Source organism: Phyllopteryx taeniolatus, chromosome 15 (genome assembly GCF_024500385.1).
Source record: "Phyllopteryx taeniolatus isolate TA_2022b chromosome 15, UOR_Ptae_1.2, whole genome shotgun sequence".
Classification (NCBI taxonomy): Eukaryota; Metazoa; Chordata; class Actinopteri; order Syngnathiformes; family Syngnathidae; genus Phyllopteryx; species Phyllopteryx taeniolatus.
Window position 1 is genome coordinate 1,951,632 of NC_084516.1, and position 20,720 is coordinate 1,972,351.

General features: G+C 41.7%; 2 protein-coding genes across 3 annotated transcripts; one reads left to right on the top strand and one right to left on the bottom strand.

Annotated features, from left to right (window-relative positions):
- Positions 1-390: 390 nt before the first annotated feature.
- m17 (IL-6 subfamily cytokine M17) lies at positions 391-2,503 on the top strand. The gene is made up of 3 exons (XM_061747671.1): positions 391-603; positions 1,454-1,596; positions 1,672-2,503. The coding sequence occupies exons 1-3, from the start codon at positions 405-407 to the stop codon at positions 2,128-2,130; spliced, it is 801 nt and encodes a 266-aa protein (XP_061603655.1). The 5' UTR covers positions 391-404; the 3' UTR covers positions 2,131-2,503.
- Positions 2,504-4,963: 2,460 nt separating this feature from the next.
- On the bottom strand, positions 4,964-14,661 carry tescb (tescalcin b). Of its 2 annotated transcripts, none has more exons than XM_061747142.1 (8): positions 14,523-14,661; positions 9,466-9,535; positions 9,186-9,266; positions 8,776-8,915; positions 8,637-8,698; positions 8,063-8,170; positions 7,941-7,988; positions 4,964-7,691 (listed from the first exon to the last, which is right to left on the bottom strand). In XM_061747142.1, exons 1-8 carry the CDS (start codon positions 14,644-14,646, stop codon positions 7,614-7,616), a joined length of 711 nt encoding a protein of 236 aa, XP_061603126.1. In that variant the 5' UTR covers positions 14,647-14,661; the 3' UTR covers positions 4,964-7,613. The 2 variants fall into 2 exon arrangements, with proteins under 2 accessions (XP_061603126.1, XP_061603127.1); XM_061747143.1 differs by lacking the exon at positions 14,523-14,661 and adding an exon at positions 10,486-10,968.
- Positions 14,662-20,720: the final 6,059 nt, after the last annotated feature.

Genomic DNA, 20,720 nt, shown 5'->3' on the forward strand with positions numbered 1-20,720 from the left:
TTTTGTGTGGTTTACAATTTACTGCATTTATTGTTATTATTTATGTTATATCGTTATTTACATTTACTTTAATGAAATACAAATACTTGAAATGGCTCTTTTAAGTGTGTATTTGAAATAAAGACATTTTTTTTTTTTTTATTATTCTAATTATTATTATTGATCAGGACAACATGTGATGACATGCATACGATGCCTGAACATGACCCGAACACGCCTCCACGGCCAGCGGGCATGTACGGGCGCTGCCCCCCCACCGCCCCTGCTGCTGTCACAATAAAGTTACTTTCAAACACACACAAAAACACACAAAAACACACAAAAGTCCACATCAGCACCGAGCGAGGAGGAAATTCTGGGAAATTCAGTTGCCTCACCAAAAAGTTTCCACGTCACTTCCTGAGATGACAAATGTGCGGTTGGCCAGCAGCTCTTTAAAAAAACACAAGTTGTCGGAGGCGCAACATGAAGCGACGCCAGAGACGCTCGCTCGATCGCCCAGATTGGCGAGAGCCCCAAAATTGACGAGATTGGCGCTCGCCGCCGCCCGGTGGAGAATGATCGGGTGCCCGCTTTGGACTCGGTGGATGGACACAACAACAAGTAAGATTTTGGGGCATTTTCCAAACCTGTTTTGAATCCATTTTTTGATGTGCTTTTGCAAAATGATTTGGGTTGAAAATGCCCAGAATGTCCCTTTTTCAAGCTATCCAAGATGGTCTTTTACATTTGACATATAAATGAGCTTTAGTCTAATCAGTTTGCTCATCTTCCCCAATTTAAATATGGAAAACAGCTTGACTCTGATTGCTCCATATCACGGCATCAGAATTCATAGCGAAGTCACAAATCACGTGTGTTGAATTCAGGTTTCTTGCCGATACACCAAAATTGCACGTTGTCTTCACGTTTAATAACATTGAGATGTTGCAAGCATACTGATCCCGCCTTCAAAATAAGCCGAATAATTGTTGAACAAACGACATTTTATTGGCTTCTGGTTTCAAAACTAGTTACCTATCAATTTAGTGTGTAAACGTAACACAGTGGACCCCCGCATACTAGCGGAACCCGCAGATTTACCTATATGTGGATTTCTCGCCAATGTATTATTTTTGTTCTTTTCTTTTCTTTTTTTTTTGGGGGGGGGGGGGGGGTGTTAACCAACCAACCCAACCCAAAAAAGCTTATTGGAGGTTTATCCCCTCTTACTCAAGAATTCTTTTGGTTTGAAAAAGAAAAAGTATTCTTTTTTTTCTTTCCGATGCAATTGTCATTTTCGCTATTTGTGGTGAATCGCTATCCCCGCAAATAATAATCATACTAATAATATTTATTTTGATAAATGTTATGAATAAACAGTTGAAAAAAGGGACCATTAAGAATCCATCAAATGTACGTCTAGATGTCCAGCATAAAGATTGCTGAGCATGCGTGTTACCCGTCTTTCCAGCATTCCTCGTTCTCCTGCTGCTCCTGCTGTCCACCAATCAGGCGTCTTCCATCAAAACTCGTCAGTGTTCGGATTCCATCCAACGGATTTTGAAGCAGACCAGACTGACGCAGAAGGAATCCGCCGAGCTCATCAAAACCTACGTGAGTTTCAACGTGAGTCTCTTTGGTGTCGTGTCCGAGGCCTGCTCTCATTTTCCATTTTTTTTCCGGTTCCAGAAAGCCTCCCAGGGGGACATGTCGAACGTCTTCTGCCAGGCGTCGCTCTACGACGTCCCCGAGCCCGCCGTCTCCGGCCTGGAGGTTTCTGAGCGGCTGGAGAGCGTCCTGGACCGCCTACGCGCCTTCCTGCCCCACTTGCGAAGGGTCTACGACCAGCAGGCGGACCTCCAGGCCCCCGGTAGTCCGGTCGTGGTCCAGCTAGGCCACATGGGCGATCGCAGCCGGCGCTTGGGGTCCCTGGTGCGGGCGTTCTACCGGGACACCTTCCCCAACCTTCAGGAGCCTGCCGGGGAACCCGCGGTCCTGGAGCCGCCGGCCCAGAACGTGTTCGGGCAGAAGGTCTACGGATGCGTGGTCCTCAAGACCTACAAGGAGTTTCTGACCAATGCGGCCCGGGAACTCAGGAGCCTCAAGGGCAAAATGTGCAGAAACAGGAGGTTCTTCAAGTCCTCGTGATACCGGCACGACTTCAGAGGAACTACAGGACACGTGGCCTATTTATGATTATTTATATTTAATTCATATTTATTATGGAAATGATGGAAAATGTTCAATGAGTTGCATTGGGACCATGAAATGAATGTACATGCCCGGATGGATTGCACTGGCCCGGCGGCCCAATAAAAATAGCGGGGAAAAAAAAGAAACTCATGATGTCACTTTATTAAGGTCAGTCATTGGTCACTTTATCAGGTGACTACTAGTTACTGGTCGCTTTATTAGGTCACTGGTCACTTTATTTGCTAAAACGTGGACTTTTCATCATTGGTCACCAAATGACAGTGGGTACGGGAAGTTTTCAGACCCCCTTAAATTTTCACTCTTTGTTATATTGGAGCCGTTTGTTAAAATAATTTTTCCTTTTTTCCCCTCATTAATGTAAACAAAGCACCCCATATTGACAGGAAAAAAAAACGGAATTGTTGAAATCTTTGCTGATTTACTGAAAAAGAAACCCTGAAATATCACACAGCCAGAAGTCTTCAGACCCGTTGCTGTGCCACTCCTATATCGAACTCGGTCGGGTGCCGTCCATTTCTTCTGATCATCCTTGAGATGGTTCTACACCTTCATCAGAGTCCAGCTGTGTTTGATTATACTGATTGGACTCGATTAGGAACGCCACACCCCTGTCTATATAAGACCTTACAGCTCACAGTGCACGTGAGAGCAAATGAGAATCACGAGGTCAAAGGAACTGCCTGAAGAGCTCAGAGACAGATTTGCGGCTAGGCACAGATCTGAGATCAACTCCGTGACCGTTCTTGAATGGCCCAGCCAGCGCCCTGACTTAAACCCAATTGAGCATCTCTGCAAAAGACCTGAAAATGGCTGCCCACCAACGTTGGCCATCCAACCTGACAGAACTGGAGAGGATCTCCGAGGGGGAATGGCAGAGGATCCCCAAATCCAGGTGTGAAAACTTGTCGCATCATTCCCGAAAAGACTCGTGGCTGGATTAGCTCAAAAGGGTGCGGCTACTAAATACTGAGCAAAGGCTCTGAATACTTCTGGCTGTGTGATATTGCAGTTTTTCTTTTTTAAATCTGCAAAAATTTCAACAATTCCGTTTGTTTTCTGTCAATATGGGGTGCTGTGTGTGCATTAATGTGGGGAAAAAAATGAACTTAAATGGTTTTAGCAAATGGCTGCAATATAAAAAAAAAAAAAAAAAAGAGTGAAAAATCTAAGGGGGTCTGAATACTTTCTGTACCCACTGTACATCAATCGTTGGTCACTTTATTAGGTCAGACACTGAGCGCTAGTCATTGGTCGATTTAATAGGCAGACACTGACTGCTAGTCATTGGTCACTTTATTAGATCGGTCGTTGGTCACTTTATTAGGTCAGTCACTGACTGCTAGTCAATGGTCACTGCAATAGGTCAGAAACTGACTGCTAGTCATTGGTCAAATCGTAGTTGTTGGTTGCATTACTTGGTCAGTCGTCAGGCCACTTTATTTGGTTAGACAATGAGTGAGAGTCATTGGTCGCTTCATCAGATCAGTTGTCGGTCACTTTATTAGCTCAAACACTGACTGCTAGTCATTGGTTGCTTTGTCAGAGCAGTCACTGTTTGCTTAAGGTCAGACACTGAGTGCTATTCATTGGTCACTTTAATAGGTCATACACTGAGAGCTAGTCATTGGTCACTTTATTACATCAGACACTAAGTGCTAGTCATTGGTCACTTTATTTGGTCAGACACTGACTGCTAGTCATTGGTCGCATTATTAGGTAAATCATCGGTCACTTTATTAAGTCAGACACTGACTGCTAGTTGTTGGTTGCTTTAATAGGTCAGAAACTGACTGCTAGTTATTGGTCGAATTAATGGGTTAGACACTGAGTCATTGATCGCTTAGGTTAGTCGGTCACTTTATTAGGCTAGACTGAGTGCTAGTCGTTGGTTGCTTTATTAGATCAGTTGTTGGTCACTTTATTAGGTTAGACTGAGTGCTAGTCGTTGGTCGCTTTATGAAATCAGTCGTTGGTCGCTTTATTAGGTCAGACACCTACTGCTTGTTGTTGGTTGCTTTATAAGAGCAGTCACTGTTTGCTTTATTAAGGTCAGACACCGACTGCTAGTCGTTGGTCGTCATGATTAGAATGATTCCAAAGATGATGACGATCGCATCAAGGCGGCCCGAATGCGTTTCAGTGGCCCAGCAGCAGAATCAAACTAAATAAAAAATGTTTTTAAAAAACGGGAAAAAAAAAAAAAAACTAAAATATTTTTCTTTTTGGAGCGTCAAGTGTCGCACCTGACGGACTTGAAAAGGAAACCAGGAAGCGTTTGGAGACGTCTGAGCGCGGGATGACTCGCGCGGGTTTGCACGGAAACACGTCTGGACGCTCGTTGGTCACACGTCGTCTGGTCGTAATTCGGAGGAAGCAGACGATAACCGCGCAGGCCTCGCCGGACACTTCATTAGGGACGAGTAATGCAACATCAGTACACGCGCTGATGCAACGAGTCGCCAAATTCGTCAGTCCCATGTTGCCTAATGTGGAAATATATATCTTTTCGGGGATAAAAAAAAAAATCCACTAATTAAATTCAATTAATCAACTTCATATTTTTGTATTTCATCGGTATCGACTGACTGTACCTAATGAAGTGTCCCGCGAGTCACTATCTGGGTCATAGATTGTCGGCATTACGTAAGAACCCCGGCAGGCCCTTTCGGATCACAAGCTGTCTGGAAACTGGAAGTCGGCTGAATCAAGTTCCCTTTAATAACAACTCATTTTTATTTAAAGACAAACCAGCTCAACGGGACAAAAGTCATTTTCAGCTTCTCACTTTAATAGGAAGAAAAAAATCAAACAAACAAACAGAAAATGACATTTGCGTAGAAATGAACGCTGGAGAGCTGACGCTGACCTTTTCACACCAAGTACCACCAAAATGGCTAACATTAAAATACCATAGCATAGGCACTTTCCTTCATCAAAAACAGGACAAAGGTTATATTCCTAAAAAGTACATCGAACATTATGCTAAGCCATTGTAACATTATGCAGTTTGAGTATTGGAAAATAAAAACCACTGTACTTAAATAATGATTCAATTCAAATGCATTACACAAAAAATGGATTTAAATTAATGTTTGAAAAGCAAACTTTTTCAACATTAAGTACAAATGAATGGTACTTAAAAGTTCAATAAAACTGAACTGCATTTAGGAAGTGATTCACTTGCATACCACTAGAGGGAGCCCACGTAACTAGTTTTTTTTTTTAACTTCAACATTTAGAAAACAGAATGGTTGGAATCGGTTGAGAATTTGTGATTTTTTTTTTTTTTTTAAATGTATACTTATTTAAGAATGATTTCTTTGAAAATTAGGAATTATTCAGACAAAACAGGAATGTGGACCATTTTGGTTATTTGATCGGCGTTTTTTGTTCTTGTGGAAGTTTTTTTTTTTTTTTTTTAAACTAAGGTGCAATCACATGCATTTAATGTTCAGTCCTGCAGAGGGCAGCAGACAACAACTCTTCCTGCAGACAGTGTCGATAGCCCATCGATCCTTCCTTCTACACATCCTGCTTTCCTTCCTTTCATACCACCCATCTTTTCTTCCATCTTTCCTATCCTTCTTCCAAACCATCCTTGTTTCCTTCCATCCATTCCAACCTTCCTGAAATAATTAAAAAAGTGTATGCCTACTTTTCGCAAACCCTGAAAATAAAACAACAATAACAATTTGCATAATAATCATATGCAGGAATCCCATGACAACAGCTAATTAGATAATAATGAGGTGGAGCACAACAGCAATTAAAAATAAAACAGTTGGGCAAGAAACACTTTGCTGTTATGTATGCATCCACCATTTCATAATTTATCAAAAACACAAACCGCCACTTTATCTTAAAATTGTATTTTATTGTGGGAAAAATGTTTATGACGTGCGCACAGTGGATTTACTGCAGCGTGCAACATCCGGGACACCTGCATGATATTTTCATCATCAACATAATTGCATATTATAATATTAGAGATCCAATACATAGGCCTACCAGAATAGTCCGAATATTCTTTTGTGTCAGATGGCATTTGAGTGGGCTGCTGTACCTAATGTTGTGGCCACTGAGCTGAAGACAAACCTTCAATCCCTGATGAACAGAACATGAATGTTTTCCTTTACCAGTCTCAATATTTGCATATAAACAGCATTATTGGATTATTGCTTCGAGAGTCTGATGCATCTTATTATTGCCAACACCGCCATAGTAAAAACCAGTGCAATGACAATGTGAGAGAATATGCATATTTTGGATGGATTTGCATAGTTATTCAAATATAATTAAGGGTACAAGACGAACCCACACTGTATCACAGATTTTTTATTTTTTAAATGGAACATGGTTAATATAATCAACTCGTCGAATATAAATTGATTTTGCATTATTAAACAGCAAAATATGCATTCAAGGTGCAGGCATCATTAGTGTCCACTCGGGGTCGCTGTCATCACATTCGACTGCATTATCTGTGACTTCGAGTGTGTCTGGCTTTAAAAAGGCGGTGAGACGTGGGCGTCGGTGAATGAAAGCACAGTTGTCATGTTACGAACTGACGAATGTTTATTTTGTTAGCGTTTGTTCAGTAAAGCATTTGAAAGTGCACCGGGCGGCCGCGTCTTCAGCACTTGTGGGGACATCAAAATACCTTTTAACGAGCGGCGGTGGGCTGCATTCAATTGGCTAACGACATTTACGTCACGTCGTGTCAGCGATCATGGACGTGCTGTTGTGTGAGCCGGTTGTGCTTCGCAGTAGACACATTGCCCTTTCTTCTTTTGTAAGTGTTGACTTTTTTGTAATCTAATTATTCGAGTAATTCAAATAATTGCTCTATATATTGTTGTATGTTCTGTTTGTATGCGTCGTGGCTCCATTCAAGTAGAAGTTGTTTGAAGGTTTATAACTGCCCTAACATCTAAACTAATTTCCGTCAGCCTGTTTGTGGCGTTTCGTGTTACATGTTAGCATTAAGCTAGCAGACTTTCGTTTTAATGAAATTATATGGTTTGGTTGAACATTTTAGTGTTTAAATATACAACATTTAATTCTCTTTTGTTTTGTGTCTCAGTTTTACACTTAACTTGAACTGGGAGTAATAAATTAAACAGCTTGATGCATCGGTCTTCTTTTCCTTTCCTCAGAGTGATGTTATCCAATAGTCTCCCATTTCTTGACAGCAGGAGAGTGAGAACAGGTGCTTCAGAATACTTGTAAACGTGTGTTTTCATGAATTTAAATGAGTCTAAAACACATGGGAGGGGTAAAAAGATGTTTTTGGTCTCTCTACATCGCAGATTTCCACCTACCGCGGGCTGTTTGGGAACATATCCTGCACTGTGTATATATTTTGGGGTTTTTGGGTGAAACAACAAAGCATTTTGATTCATCACATCATTCTGATGTTAGTAGCACACAGCAGACGCGTTCATGTTCAAAAAGCGGACGTTCATCTTGGCTTCAATCTCGAAGCTGTTCAGCAGCTGACAAAAGACACAAACAACTAGTAATTAATAATAAAGTTATTGTTATTAAATTATTGGACACTTTATATTGGTTAATGACTATGTGCATTTGTGTGTGTGTTTTTTGTTGTTGTTTTTTTTAACAATAGCTAAGAGTGAGACAAATTTCTTGTGTTTTAACATCCTAGCTGATTGTGATTGTAACAAAGTTATTGTTACGATGAAGTTATCGTTTCGTTATTTCGTAGCATGACGGCGAGGACCGACCTTAAGGAAGTGCTCGAACGTGATGCCCTCGTAGAACTCGTCAGGTTCCTGCGAGAAGGAAGAGTAAAACTGACGAGCAAATAAAGAGTGTCACGATTAGCGAAATGAGCCCCCGAACGTACCATGTGACCCATGGATATGCCCGCCACCTCCAACATGGCGGCGTCCGCGATGCTTTCGGCCGTTTCCTTGCTGATTTGCCCGCTGCGGGAGAGGAGCTCCTCCACCACCTGCGCACGCACGCACGGGAGCATTTGACATCAAATTCAATAGACGCACCAAGGACAAGAACAGTGGAAGGTTGCTTTTTCTTTGGCTTTTTTTGAGAGACTTGATTGAACATACACAAAAGATGCGAGCGTAAGCAATCACTCCAACAAATTACATTATTACCTTAATGACTAAGAATCTGTATTTTTTTATTACCTAATTTGTAAAATGAATACTATTGTTAAAAAAAAAAGTGGCATTGTTCTTTGTATTATTTGGGAGTCTTTTTCTCAAAAAGATGGCCTAACATCACCATAACGCGTCACACAATAGACATGAGCGTAAGTTGTAAAGCTAACAAAATAATGACAATAATCAATCTTTCAATACAATTATATTAATTTGAAATCAATTTAATAAATGAGAGTATAGGCGATAACTATTGTTGTGAATCGGTGCTCCGGAAATCAAATAGAGTTGACTCACATGTCTGTACTCCTGCAGGGTTATGGTTCCATCGTTGTCCGTGTCGTGCATGTTGAATAAAACTGCGCACAAACCCACAGCGGGTGATTTAAGAAAAGTAAGCGTTGAAAAATGTAAAGAAAATGGTCAGCGGGCGCACATCTCAGCTTCTCCCTGCGGACGCTGTCCCGCTCCTCATCAGTCATGTTGAGCGACGGCGGCTTGAAGTGGGACATGACCACCACGAATTCCTCCAAGTAGATCTCTTCCATCGAGCCCTCGCCGGGTGGGATCAGGTTCCTGCGAAAATGAGATTTGAAAAAATAAATAAAAAAATACTCTAAATTTTGGAAGTTGAGTGTAAAAATGTGGTCATGCTATAAATAGCTCCATATACTGTATGTTCTGAATGAGCTAAACAGTTTGAAGTTGCAATGGTTTGAATTGGCGGAGAAACATGGATGGAGGATGTAAACATATTCAAAAACAAAAATGCAAAAAAAAAAAATTGGAATAAAAAGAAAATAATTTAGTTGCAGAATAACACATTAGCGAATGCTGAGAAGGCACCTCCTGTCAAAGAAGGCCTCGATGATCTGTGCTCGGATGGGATTCCAGGCCAGATCGTGGATGGCGTTGAAGTGTTCTCTCCTGCAGCAGACAAAACACACACACATTAGAAATAATAATAATAATAATAAATAAATAAATAAAAATCTAAGAGCGGCAGCCGAGATTTCCCACAAGACCTCGCTGCTGTCACTCAGGCGCTCGGGTGACAGCCGCAGCCTGTTGGGCAGGTTTGGAACTACTGTCTACATAGAGCTCACTCGAAAAGAATTCAAAGTACCGCAGGGTGTCTTCATTGTGGCTCAACTGCTTGAATCGCTTGTGCAGAACTCCAATCTGCTCACAAGTGACTGCAAAGAACAAAAGCACAGCACGCAATTCCCAATGTAGTCATTTCGGCTTCAACCACTACAATATGGCAATCATATCCTATTGCCACTCCTCTAGTAACAACACAATTGCACAGTCACATCGGTACCGCCGCAAACAAGTGACCTAAAGTAAAGTAGTAACTGTTTAATTCTTGACATTCTGTTTAATTTCTCATGACTATGTTTTTATCAAGTACAATAGGGCGCCACTGTGTGTGTATATATATATATATATATATATATATATATATATATATTGGCAGAGAGAGAGGACGCAATATGTTATTTTCTGTTTCACTTATTGCAGCAGATTTAGGTTACGCTGCCTTCGACTGGAATATTAAATTATTTATGAGTAAACCGACCTGATGCGGGAAACACACACACACACACACACACACACACACACACTGGACACTTCATTAGGTACACTTGCACACCCGAATGAGACCCGCTCCTTAATTATTCAGTTATTAATAATTATGTTTTTTAAATTTTATTTTAAAACCTGTTTTACAATAATACAAAACAATAATGAGAAAATATTTTTAATTAATTTAACTTAATTATTGAAAGTTGTTTTCTTACCATGAAAACTACAAGATTTATAGGATGGGCGTGTCAGAAAATAATTAAATACCATGGAAGTCACAAATGTTTTATGAATGGACGAAGAAATAAATTCATTTAAAATGCGTTTATTTTGGGCGTACAATCGCATTGCACTAAAAATGGCTGCTAATATTTTGGTTATGAGAGGGACAAAATATTAGGCACACCTCCGCCCAAACTGAGTATGATGATGATGACGATTATTACCTTTATTACAAAGGACGGCTGCGGCTTTTAAGTACAACACAACTCAATAAAAAAAGTCTGGCTGAAAAGTGGTGTTTTTTAGTGCGGTTAAAAAAAACTAGAATACTCACAGCCAGTCTTTTGCGCCAGTTGTGTGTACTCGGGAGGACTAGAAAGTGACTGCCAAATGCCCATCTTGTCCTCACTGCTAACTCAAGTCAAAATCGGTCCCGGTTCGCGCGCGGCACGTCGGAGCCACCGGAGCACACGGGCGCGGCTCAGGTGGGAGCAGTGTTGCCGGACGCCTCGTCAGCGAGCCGGAAGGCAGCCGAAGCTCAAGGCAACACGTGCGTGAGCGTCCACCTGAACGTTTGTTGACACAAACGCGGCAGCCTTCATCCCGAGCATGACTTCCGCAATCAACGCCTGTGACGTCACGCGCCAGGGCGACGTCTTCAACAGTTCAAATCGTCTTTCTTGATACTTTACTTTTTCTGCGAGACCAGTCAGGCGCGTAAACAGAAATATGTCGAGGCCACGTTTCAATTTCTTTCCTCTTCATTACACCCCACCGCCGCCTATTTTGTCCTGGACGCGTTACTAGGATTTCTAGACAGGACACGCCCTGGAATGAGTTGGTGAAACACAGGTGCGCCGAGCAGGGGCAGAAAAACGCCCCGATTGGCTGATAACCCGGAAGAAAGGGAAACAAGGAAGCGTTATGAAAATCGTGATTTGAGTGCATGGAGACTTACGAGAGCTGGAAAATGACTCTTTTCTGTAGACCTACGAATGAGGAACAATGTGAAAAAGCTAGGAAGCTTATCAAATATGCAAATGTGAAAAAAGAAATAAATGAGCAAGTAGTCAAAGGAGTGATTGATGGTATTTTGCTAGATGCGAGTCTGGGGGAAAAAAACTAAACCTAAAAGGTGACATTATAGAGGAGGTCGCAAAAAGGATAGTGTTGATATTCACTGAATTTGATGACATAACTTTGCCAAGATCAATAGGTGGGTGCAGAAATGACAATGTAAAAGACTTGCATACCTCCACCGCGCCGATACTATTCATTGTCAAAAAATATGGTCACATAGCGGCTTATTGTGCAAGAAGACAGATGCGAGAGCGAAGTGTGGAGGGCAACATAATTGTGTGAAAAAGAAGAAGAAAAGGAGGAAGAGGAAGATTTAGTGCAGGAATGAGACTACAATGGACTGGAAGGAAAATAAAGCAAGATAAATACGAGTGTCCTACTTGGCTGCTTTTTGTATGCGTCCATATTGTTTAGTTTCCATTTGGCACATATCTGACCTTTCATTCAGTCTGACTCGAACACAACGAAAGCCCCAGATACAATACAAGAGCACGTCAAATATTAACGAGCTAAGTGGCTGCTCACAATCATATCACAATGCAAGTGCCGCGACTTACTGTAATGTAAGACGGCTGCTGTTGTGCTATAGCTTCATCCAGTTGCATGTAATTGGTCCAAACACTATTTCTGCACGATAATCTTGCATTGTTCATCTATTGGTGTTAGTCTGTATATTGATAATTGACAGGCAGGACGATGAAATGCTCTTCCACTAACTGGAAGAAGGTCATGTACGTACATAAGTCATAATTAACCTGTGTAATGTAAATGCCAATTAAGAGGAGCTCATTGTTGTTCGCGCCCCCGCTACATCGCAGATTTTTAAGACATTGTTATTTTATTTTGATAGGTTTTTACTGTAGGCAGCCAAGTCTGAATTGAGAGTCGTGCAACTTTTTTAGCGCATTGTGCCAAAACAGAATAGCTTGTGTTCAAGTTGTGCTTGTTTGACGGTTTACACTTTACAGTAACCGTGAACTGGGAGTGAAAAATAAACCGCTTGAAGCAAGCACACTTTGTGATGCCCATCGCAGAGTTTCCACCGATCGCAGGTGGGCCCGCAATGCATGCGATTTTACTGGACCGAATATTTTGGTCAACTTTTGTTCGGTGGTGTGCTGTGATGTTTTCCTCATGTAAATGTGTGGCTCACTAAGGGTTGGGAAATATTGGTGTTGAGTGTCATTCCTCTATTTGTTTCCTTTTACTTTTTTTTTTTTTTTTTTTTAAATCAAGCAACCCAGTCTGTTGCTTTTGGCCACGTACCGAAATAGTTTCTGTGAACAGGGTGTGTACATGAATGCAGCAACTTGTCAATTTGTAACAGGTGCCAACAATGCCTGTGAATAAAAAAAAAAGGCAACCGTAAGAGGGCCGGCTCAAATGTTGCTGAGTGATTGTTGGCCTGTTGGGTGCACGCCACACGGTGGTGTTATTTCACCAAGCAACCCGCACAAGTGCCAGTTATTTTGGGTCGTTTCAGAGCTGAAGTTAGAATGGAGTACTGTTGTGAAGGTCGGAATGCAGATGAGGGTGGAGTTTGGAGTTTGGAGTGAATGCGATTATGTGTTTGGCAGTAATTGTGTTATTTTGTGACGTCATGTTCTGGGGATAAAATTAAGTCCTGGTTGTGGATGACGCTGCTGTTTGTGCTCCTCTATCTTTAAAGTAGTAGAGTACCGTATTTTTGGTGGAGTGGACTGAAAACAGCAGAATAATAGAATGCGATTTTGTTTAGTTTTGTTTACTTACCCGTCTAATCTGGCATTCAATTACGCTGACTAATTTATGGCTCCTCTGATCAATGACTCATTGCATTCATTATTAGCTACGTGCCCATGCAAGATTCTCCGGCACTTTCCCCTGGATTGATATTCTGTCTGCCTCTGATCTTCCTGCTGCCGCTGTTTGGTGTTTTGCTAAGTGTCCCCATCCTGCTGTGGATTATGGAGCATTACGTGATCTGTTCCCGATCTCCAAAAACTCTTTACCTGGACTTTGGCGTTCGTTAACGCTGTTGCTACTCACCCGCTTGTTGCTGGATTTATCCCGGTAATAAAGTCAATTCCAACGTTTGGTGTGTTCCGGAGCGCTGCGTTTTAGGACGCCTCTCACGAGGTGTCGAAGCTAACGTTGGTGTTCAATTACGTCGACTGTGCTTGTAAAACACACAAATTGTACCAACTCAGAAGTGAGCTATATAATAATTGATTGTTTAATTAATGGAAAAGCGGTAAGCCAATCTTTTTTTTACATTTTTTTTTAACTGCTGTATGCTAACAATCGCAAGACATTAAGCTATATAACAAGATTTGTAGTAGATAAAAAAATGAGCATTATTTTTTCAATTAAACTATCTTAACAGCTTCTATGAATGAGCTGGCCCATCTGTCTGTTGTAAAAATCAAATGTAAACCTTAAAGCACAAAAGTTTGACCACTCCTGGATTAGCAGGTACGATACATTCATTGGTTTATGATGAACAAATGCACGTTAGCCACTCTCCATTTGTATTTAACACGGTGGATTAAATGTCATTAAACATTCAACATAGGGGAAGCCATGAATCAATCAAGTCAACCTCGAAGCAACTTTTCCTTACTCTAGCTTTGTCTTTCTTCTCATGAGGGTTTATTTTGGACTGTCGAGTGTAATGTATGCGGCGTGCGGGTCTTAATCAAATCACGACAGATTTCTTCACAGCTGTTTTGCGACGCTGCCAAAGGCTTGTAATGCCGTCGCCCTCGCCAACGTCGCCCTCTACCAGCAGCTGTCACATGTGAGGGTTAATTGGAAACTGAGTGTGAAGGCGTCATTTAGGATTCCAGAATTCTTATACCGCCTCTGTTTTTGGCTTGATGTCTTACTTGGAGTACTGGACTGTAGCTTCGATGTTGTACTGCCTTTTTCGAAATTCGAATCCCAGGTGAATGGCCAATCATAATGTTGTATCACATGATCTTTCACAGCAAAAATTGCCTATCCGAGCACCAAGCGAGATCCAATTCAATTGTCCGGTTCAGTCTTGTCTGGCCGTGGCGCTCGCTGGGCTGCGGGCCTTAAGCCGTGTAACTGACATGAAAGCATATAGTGTAATTTCTCGTGTATAATGCGCACCCCCAAAGGTGACACATAAAAGCAGGAAAATGCTTGTACCGATATATAATGCGCACCATCAATTTGCTGCTATCCATATGCTCAAAACATGATCTGCATTTTATTTGTTTTTTTCACAAGCATAATTCTGCTGTGTGCGCATGCACTAACGTAATTACCTTTTTTCTTCATTACCTTCAAAGCATCGAGACGAAGTTCGACTGTGCTGATCGCGAGGCAGCCCGTTCTGCTGCAATCTGCAGCAGCTCTTCCATTTCTGGAAACTGCGCCACTTGCCCACATCCTGAAGCTCTTGCATGTGCTTTTTTTCTGTGAGGATTTTCTCCTTTGATTTCCGCCACAATCTCACGTTCGATTCATTCACATTGGACCGCTGCGCTGCTCGACAGTCTCCGTCGTCTTCAGCGCCATTGATTACTTTTTGTTTCAAGGAGGCCGAGTAGCAAGCCCTGTTAGTCGACATTCCCTACGTTGGGTTTAAGGTATAAGAAAATCTGGGGTGAGCATTTATGCCGTCTAGCTCAGTAGCAACAGATAACAATAGCAATATGGTGGCTGACACGAGGACGTCAGGACACCATTTACTGTAATATATATATATATATATGTATGTAAATGTGAATGAAAGTATACAACTTTTTCACATCCCCTAGGTGGCAAGATACATTTATACAATGTGAAAGATATTTTTCATTTTCCTTATACCTATGTATAATGCGCAATAATAATTGACGTTTGACAATTATTTGGGGTGGAAAATGCGCATTATACAGAAGAAATTACAGTACACTTTCTATGGGAGGGAAAACGGGCAATTGTGAAGTTGACTGGCGACGCAGTATACAGGGGGTCCTCGGATTACGACGGACTTCCGTAAAATGAGGACCTTTCACATTAGGGTTTTTGCCTGTGAAGAATACAAATTTCATTTTATAAATGATTAAATGTGTGCTATTTAAAGGTGTATCCCACACGAAAATGTCAGCTGCCCACAGGTGAAAAACAGGCAATTGTGACGCTGAGAGAAGACATGACACCGGCTGTTGTGATATTTTTTTGCGTTTTTGCTCTGGATTGTCCGCTGAGGAAAATAACATGGCAGCGGGTATTGATGCACTCGCTCCTACACCATCAATCTGAAAAAAACACGGCAGCAGGTCTTGATACACTCGCTCCTACACCATCAATCTGTCCTCAAACAGGAAAACATCAACACCTTCCATCCCCCCCCCGCCCCCACCCTCCCACCTTTACGAGCCTGTGTCCTTGAACCACTCTTCGGCACGATTGCGCCTTCACCTCACCACACGCCGTGGTTGTCTGATGGCATACGTGAGCGCGCCACGCTCGGACGGCCTGGGAATTGATTAGAATAAAGACGGCAGGAGAAAATGATGTTTGCGCCTCTTAAACGGGGAGACGGGGTGGTCAAGGAGAGAGGGCAGCTGGTGTCTGCTTTGCATGCGCAGGGGGGGCTTCTAAGGGGAGGCCAAGAAGTTGACAGGGCACCGCAGTGCTGCCTCAGACAACATCTGCTCACGTAAATGAAGAAGAAGAAATGAAAAAGACGACGAGATGTCCTGAGGGTGCTTGCGTCTATGTTTTTCCTCCACAAGCTTTCTTCACCTGCTTCTCGCTTGACTGAGCATTGGCCAGCTCGAGGCTTGTCTGACACACTCTCACATCCGTTACACAAGCAGCAACGCCACGCAGTTTCAGCTGAAGATGAAACTGAACGAAACATTTTCCACCTGGCTGTGAGGGTGGTAGGTAGCCCATCGCATTAATCAGGACCAAAGAAGTTGGCAACGCCTGCTTTTAAACATCGTACAGAAACATTTCAACAGCAAAATGTTCAACCAGACCAAAGCGTTTGGTCTAACGGAAGTCCGCTAGCTTAATGCTAACATATAAGGGGAATCCACACAGGCGGGCTAACGGAAATGAGCATAGACGTAAAGGTTATTCTAAACCGTCAACCAACTGCTGCTTTACCACACGGAGCAGCAACACATACAAACGGAGCACACGAGAGTACTGAGAGGTTTACAGTGGAGCAAATTTAGATTGAAGTTGGAGCATACCGTTGAGAGCGCCGATGTATAAAAAGTAGCAGCTCTGTCTTAATCAAAAGACGGTTTTCCTCTATCCGTCCTGTGCGGTTTCTGATTGAGCGCTTGTACCTAATGAAGTGTCCGGCGAGGGCTTCTTCACGTGCCGGCGAGCCGCAGACGCACCTCAGTGTTTTGGGGACCGTCATTAAGAGTTGTGCGGATGTCTGCGCTCAGAAGGAAAAACACTCACAAATCAGTCGGCCAAAGTGCTCATGAAGAAGAATCGCGGCCCGTTTAATGGCAATAAAACGCCGCTTCCTCCATTGTGCTCGGCGCTGACAGAAAGCTGAGCCCTTGTGTGCAATTATTTATTCGAAGTGTCGTATGATGTGCCTTCACCATTACTTGTGTGACAAGTGACGCCTTTTTAATGCCACCGCGGCTTTGTTTGATGTGACAAGGCCCGCTTTTCGAAGCTGACTAAAAGTTTATCCCAATTTTCCTCTTTGCACTCGTTAAAACTTTATTTGCGCGCTAATTAAGCCAAGCGTGTGTATTTATGAATTGGTCGTCCACTGTTTACAAGCCGCAATGGAGGCCTTTGTGTAGTCGCAGCGGGGTTAGTTGATGATGTTAATGACTGTCAGCACTTTGGAGGTGATCCACGTTCGAATAAAAGCACAAGCAATAAAGAAGTTCTTGCCCACTTCTACACTGTGCTCCTATCTAGTGAGTATCTTGTGCACATTACTTGGCTGACATCTTGTTTTTCGCCCTTGGCGTGTCACATGTGCTGCGATGGCCACAGAAAGGAGAACAAAATCCATATGGGAGCACAAAGTAAGCAAACGTCAAGTTGCAGACTGGATGATAGCTTGGGGAAAATCATAAACATAATAAGGCGCGGATATACAGTACAGTGGACACCCACATACTCGCGGTCTGGCTCCGGGCCGCTGATTTTTTTTCAATGTATTTTTCAAGTTTAAAAAAAAAAAAATCAATTTTTACAATATTAACCTTTTTTTATTTTTAACGTTTCTTTTTTTGGGGGGGGGCGGGGGGGGGACGGGGGGGGTGCCACCCAAGCCTGAAAACACTTGGTGGTGGTTTATTCTCACTTATTCAGAAATTGTTTGGGTTTGAAAAAAAAAATTCAAAATTGCCGTCTTTTGGTGGTGCTGGAACACATGAATTGCGTTTCCATTTTTTTTCAACGGGGAAAGATGTTTTGGGATACGTCCGTGATCACCGAACCAATTGAACTTGTATCTCAAGGCACCGCTGTGTATTTGAACACCAAAATGTTCGTCTAACGAATGTCCGTTAGCTTAATGCTAACATACAACACCAAACGCCTTATACGGGCTAACTGAAATGAACATAGTTAACATTAATAATGTGGTTACACAAGTGTGCACACCCTCTTATAACTTGGACGCATATTGAAAGCAGCTTGTTTTCCAGTGCAAACATGTATGTCGAGTATAACAAGTCAATTAAAAAGTAAGACATTTAGAACACAAGATAGTTATGCAAGAAGATAATAAATGCAATTGTGGTCTAAACAGTGTTGCGCAGTCTATGCATTATTGCACAATCCCTTCACCTTGTCCAAAGCTCCAAATAGAGTTCAGTTGTTCTAGTAGACTTTTCCTGACACCCTTTTTTTTTTTTTTGTTTGTTTTTTTTTACATTCTAACAGAAGCCTGAATGTTTTGTGCTGTCACTGAGTTGGAAAATTAATGTTTTCTATATAGCAACTATTACTCCTATTAGTTCACATGCTTTATTATTCCATGTTGTGACTGCTGGCTGTTTTCCGGCCGTTTTGTGCGTCCTGGTTGTTCCCAGCCATGTTGTGACTACTCGCTGTTTTTCCATAAAGATAAGTTAAAAGATAATTGTTTTGCTTTCCTTCTCTGTCTCTCTCACTTCTGTATAACGGAGGTGATTGTTTTGCTTAGACTTCAGTAAGGGGCGACAACTCGTAAGACTTGTGCCTTTTCCTCTCTTTGCAAAGACTTTTCTTTCTTTTTTTTTGGTAACAAAAACCCACAAAGACAAGATTGCTTTCTTTCTTCCACCTTGTCTAAGAAAGCATTGCATGATCCTGCCACCACCATGCTTCAATGTAGGTTTTCTTTTCTGTTGCTAATGAGCAGTTTTGTGTTCACGCCAAACAAAACTTTTGTAGTTATGGCCAAAAAGTTCAACGCTGCATTCATCCGACCAGAACAAAATCTTCCGAACACGTGGGGGAAATTGTGTTATGACGTGAAATGATTTTGACTGAAGAATGTCGAGTTGCGATTGTTAGTCGTCATCTCACGCGTGCTATTGTGTTGGCCACCGGTGTGCGTCAGCGTTTCGTCTGGTTTGCCCTGAAGGCGGGCTGACGTACCGGCTGCACTGAAGGGCAAGCGGGCCTTGTTAAGCAAATGGATCCAAGCGGACGGCCGGCGGGAACGTTCTGCCTCACGCTGCGCTTGGCCCCGCCGCCGTGTCCCCATTTCTCAGTACAATTATATCAATACCAAGTCCAAATAAAGTCCACAGCGACTTCAACTGATTTCACGGTGACAAATGCAAAGGTCACTGGTGGGAAGGACAAAAAAAAAAAAAAATAACACATCTCTGGGTGGGAATAATATTTTAAATATGACTCACTGCATATTGGAGAGAAAGGGTTGCAAAGGGTTTTGCACAAAAATGACATTTTTGAAACACATTAAAAAAAAAAAGAGTTTTTTCATTTAAGCATGTCGTAAATGTATATGTAAAATAGTCTTTTAATAATACAAAAATTCCCATTTAATTGTGTCGTTTATAATTATTGGAATTAGGTAACCAATTCTGTTATGAGAAATTTTAACTATTTATATAAAATTATGTAAAAGGGCATTTTAATTATAGTCATCCCATTTATATTGAAGCAATTGTATCAAATGTTATACGTAAAATATTTAAGTTCATTTAAAAAAATACAATTATAATGTAGTCTCATTTTTCAACTGTTTATAATTAATTCAATAAAAAATCACGAACCAATTATTTTTGTAAATAAATGTTGAATGTATTGGAAATATTTTATTTTAATAATAAAATAACTTGTAATTGTGTTTAAATTATTATCAATATTATTAGGATAGCATTTTATAGTAAGGAACTAATGATTGCAAGTCAAATGTTCAATTGAAAGTGGACCCACGAGCGAGATTCACGGATAGCGGTTGCCACCCCTCAAACATTTCGAGGTTTTCAGCAAATAGGGCGTTCATTCTTCATTTTTGTGTGTTCCAACAATAGAGTGTCATTAAATCAATGTCCCCCGCACGCCCTACCTTCCGTTTGACCTCCAAAAATGAGACGGCGTGCCAAACAAAACAAAACAAAAAAGAAATCTTTTGTAGCATCAAGGCGAGCCAAGGTCAAAGGCATTGATCTGTATTTTGCAAAGGTGGGATTAAGTCACGTGTGCAAGTCTGAAGTCTCAAGTCTTAACCAAGTTTCAAGAAAGTCCCAAGTTACTGTGGCAAAAATGAAGCAAGTCCAATCGAGTCCCCAAATAATCTCAAGCAGGTCGAGTCGAGTCATCACTTGGGTTAAGCCACTCATAGCTCAAATCAGATGTCTGATATCCCAATTAGTGGGCGGAAAATAATTGCGTGTTCAGATTGCACACACTGTTGGCAACAGCTGTAAAAGTGGCAGAGACTGTTTTATTTCCCCCCCCCAAAAAATGGTTTTTGTGGGTTTTGCAAAAGCACTGCAAGCTCAAAATGAAGTTTGAAGTGACAGAATTGGAAGTGTCAGTGGAAGAGGCGAGCAAACATATGACCGAGCTACAGAAAATAATTCTATCGTGCAGATCATTTTGGCAATGTGGAACAATTCGTTTAAAACTTCCGAAAACAGCGCCTCCGAAAAAACTGCTCTGTCGAAGGCCAGCGGTAACTGCCAAAGCGCGCTGAAATGACTCAGACCCAAGGAAATGCAGAATTGACCAGAGCTTCATCATAGTTTTATCATGGCATGACTCCTTCTTGTGACTGGCTGCAAGTCAGTCCTTAGATCATTCAGAAGCTCCATAACTGCAATGCAAATTTTGCATTTCAAAAATGTGCACAGGTCTCCCCCGTCGCCTCTCGGTTCGGGTTCGATTTTGCAGTCCTCCCAATGCATTTGTACGAAAAATCCATTCTCAGGATTTTGAGCTTTACTCGTGATTTTGAAAAACATCGTTTGTTTGAGAACCGCATTGGATCCCAGGAAATACAAACTACACCCTTTATGAATTGGATGCTCATCCTGAAGA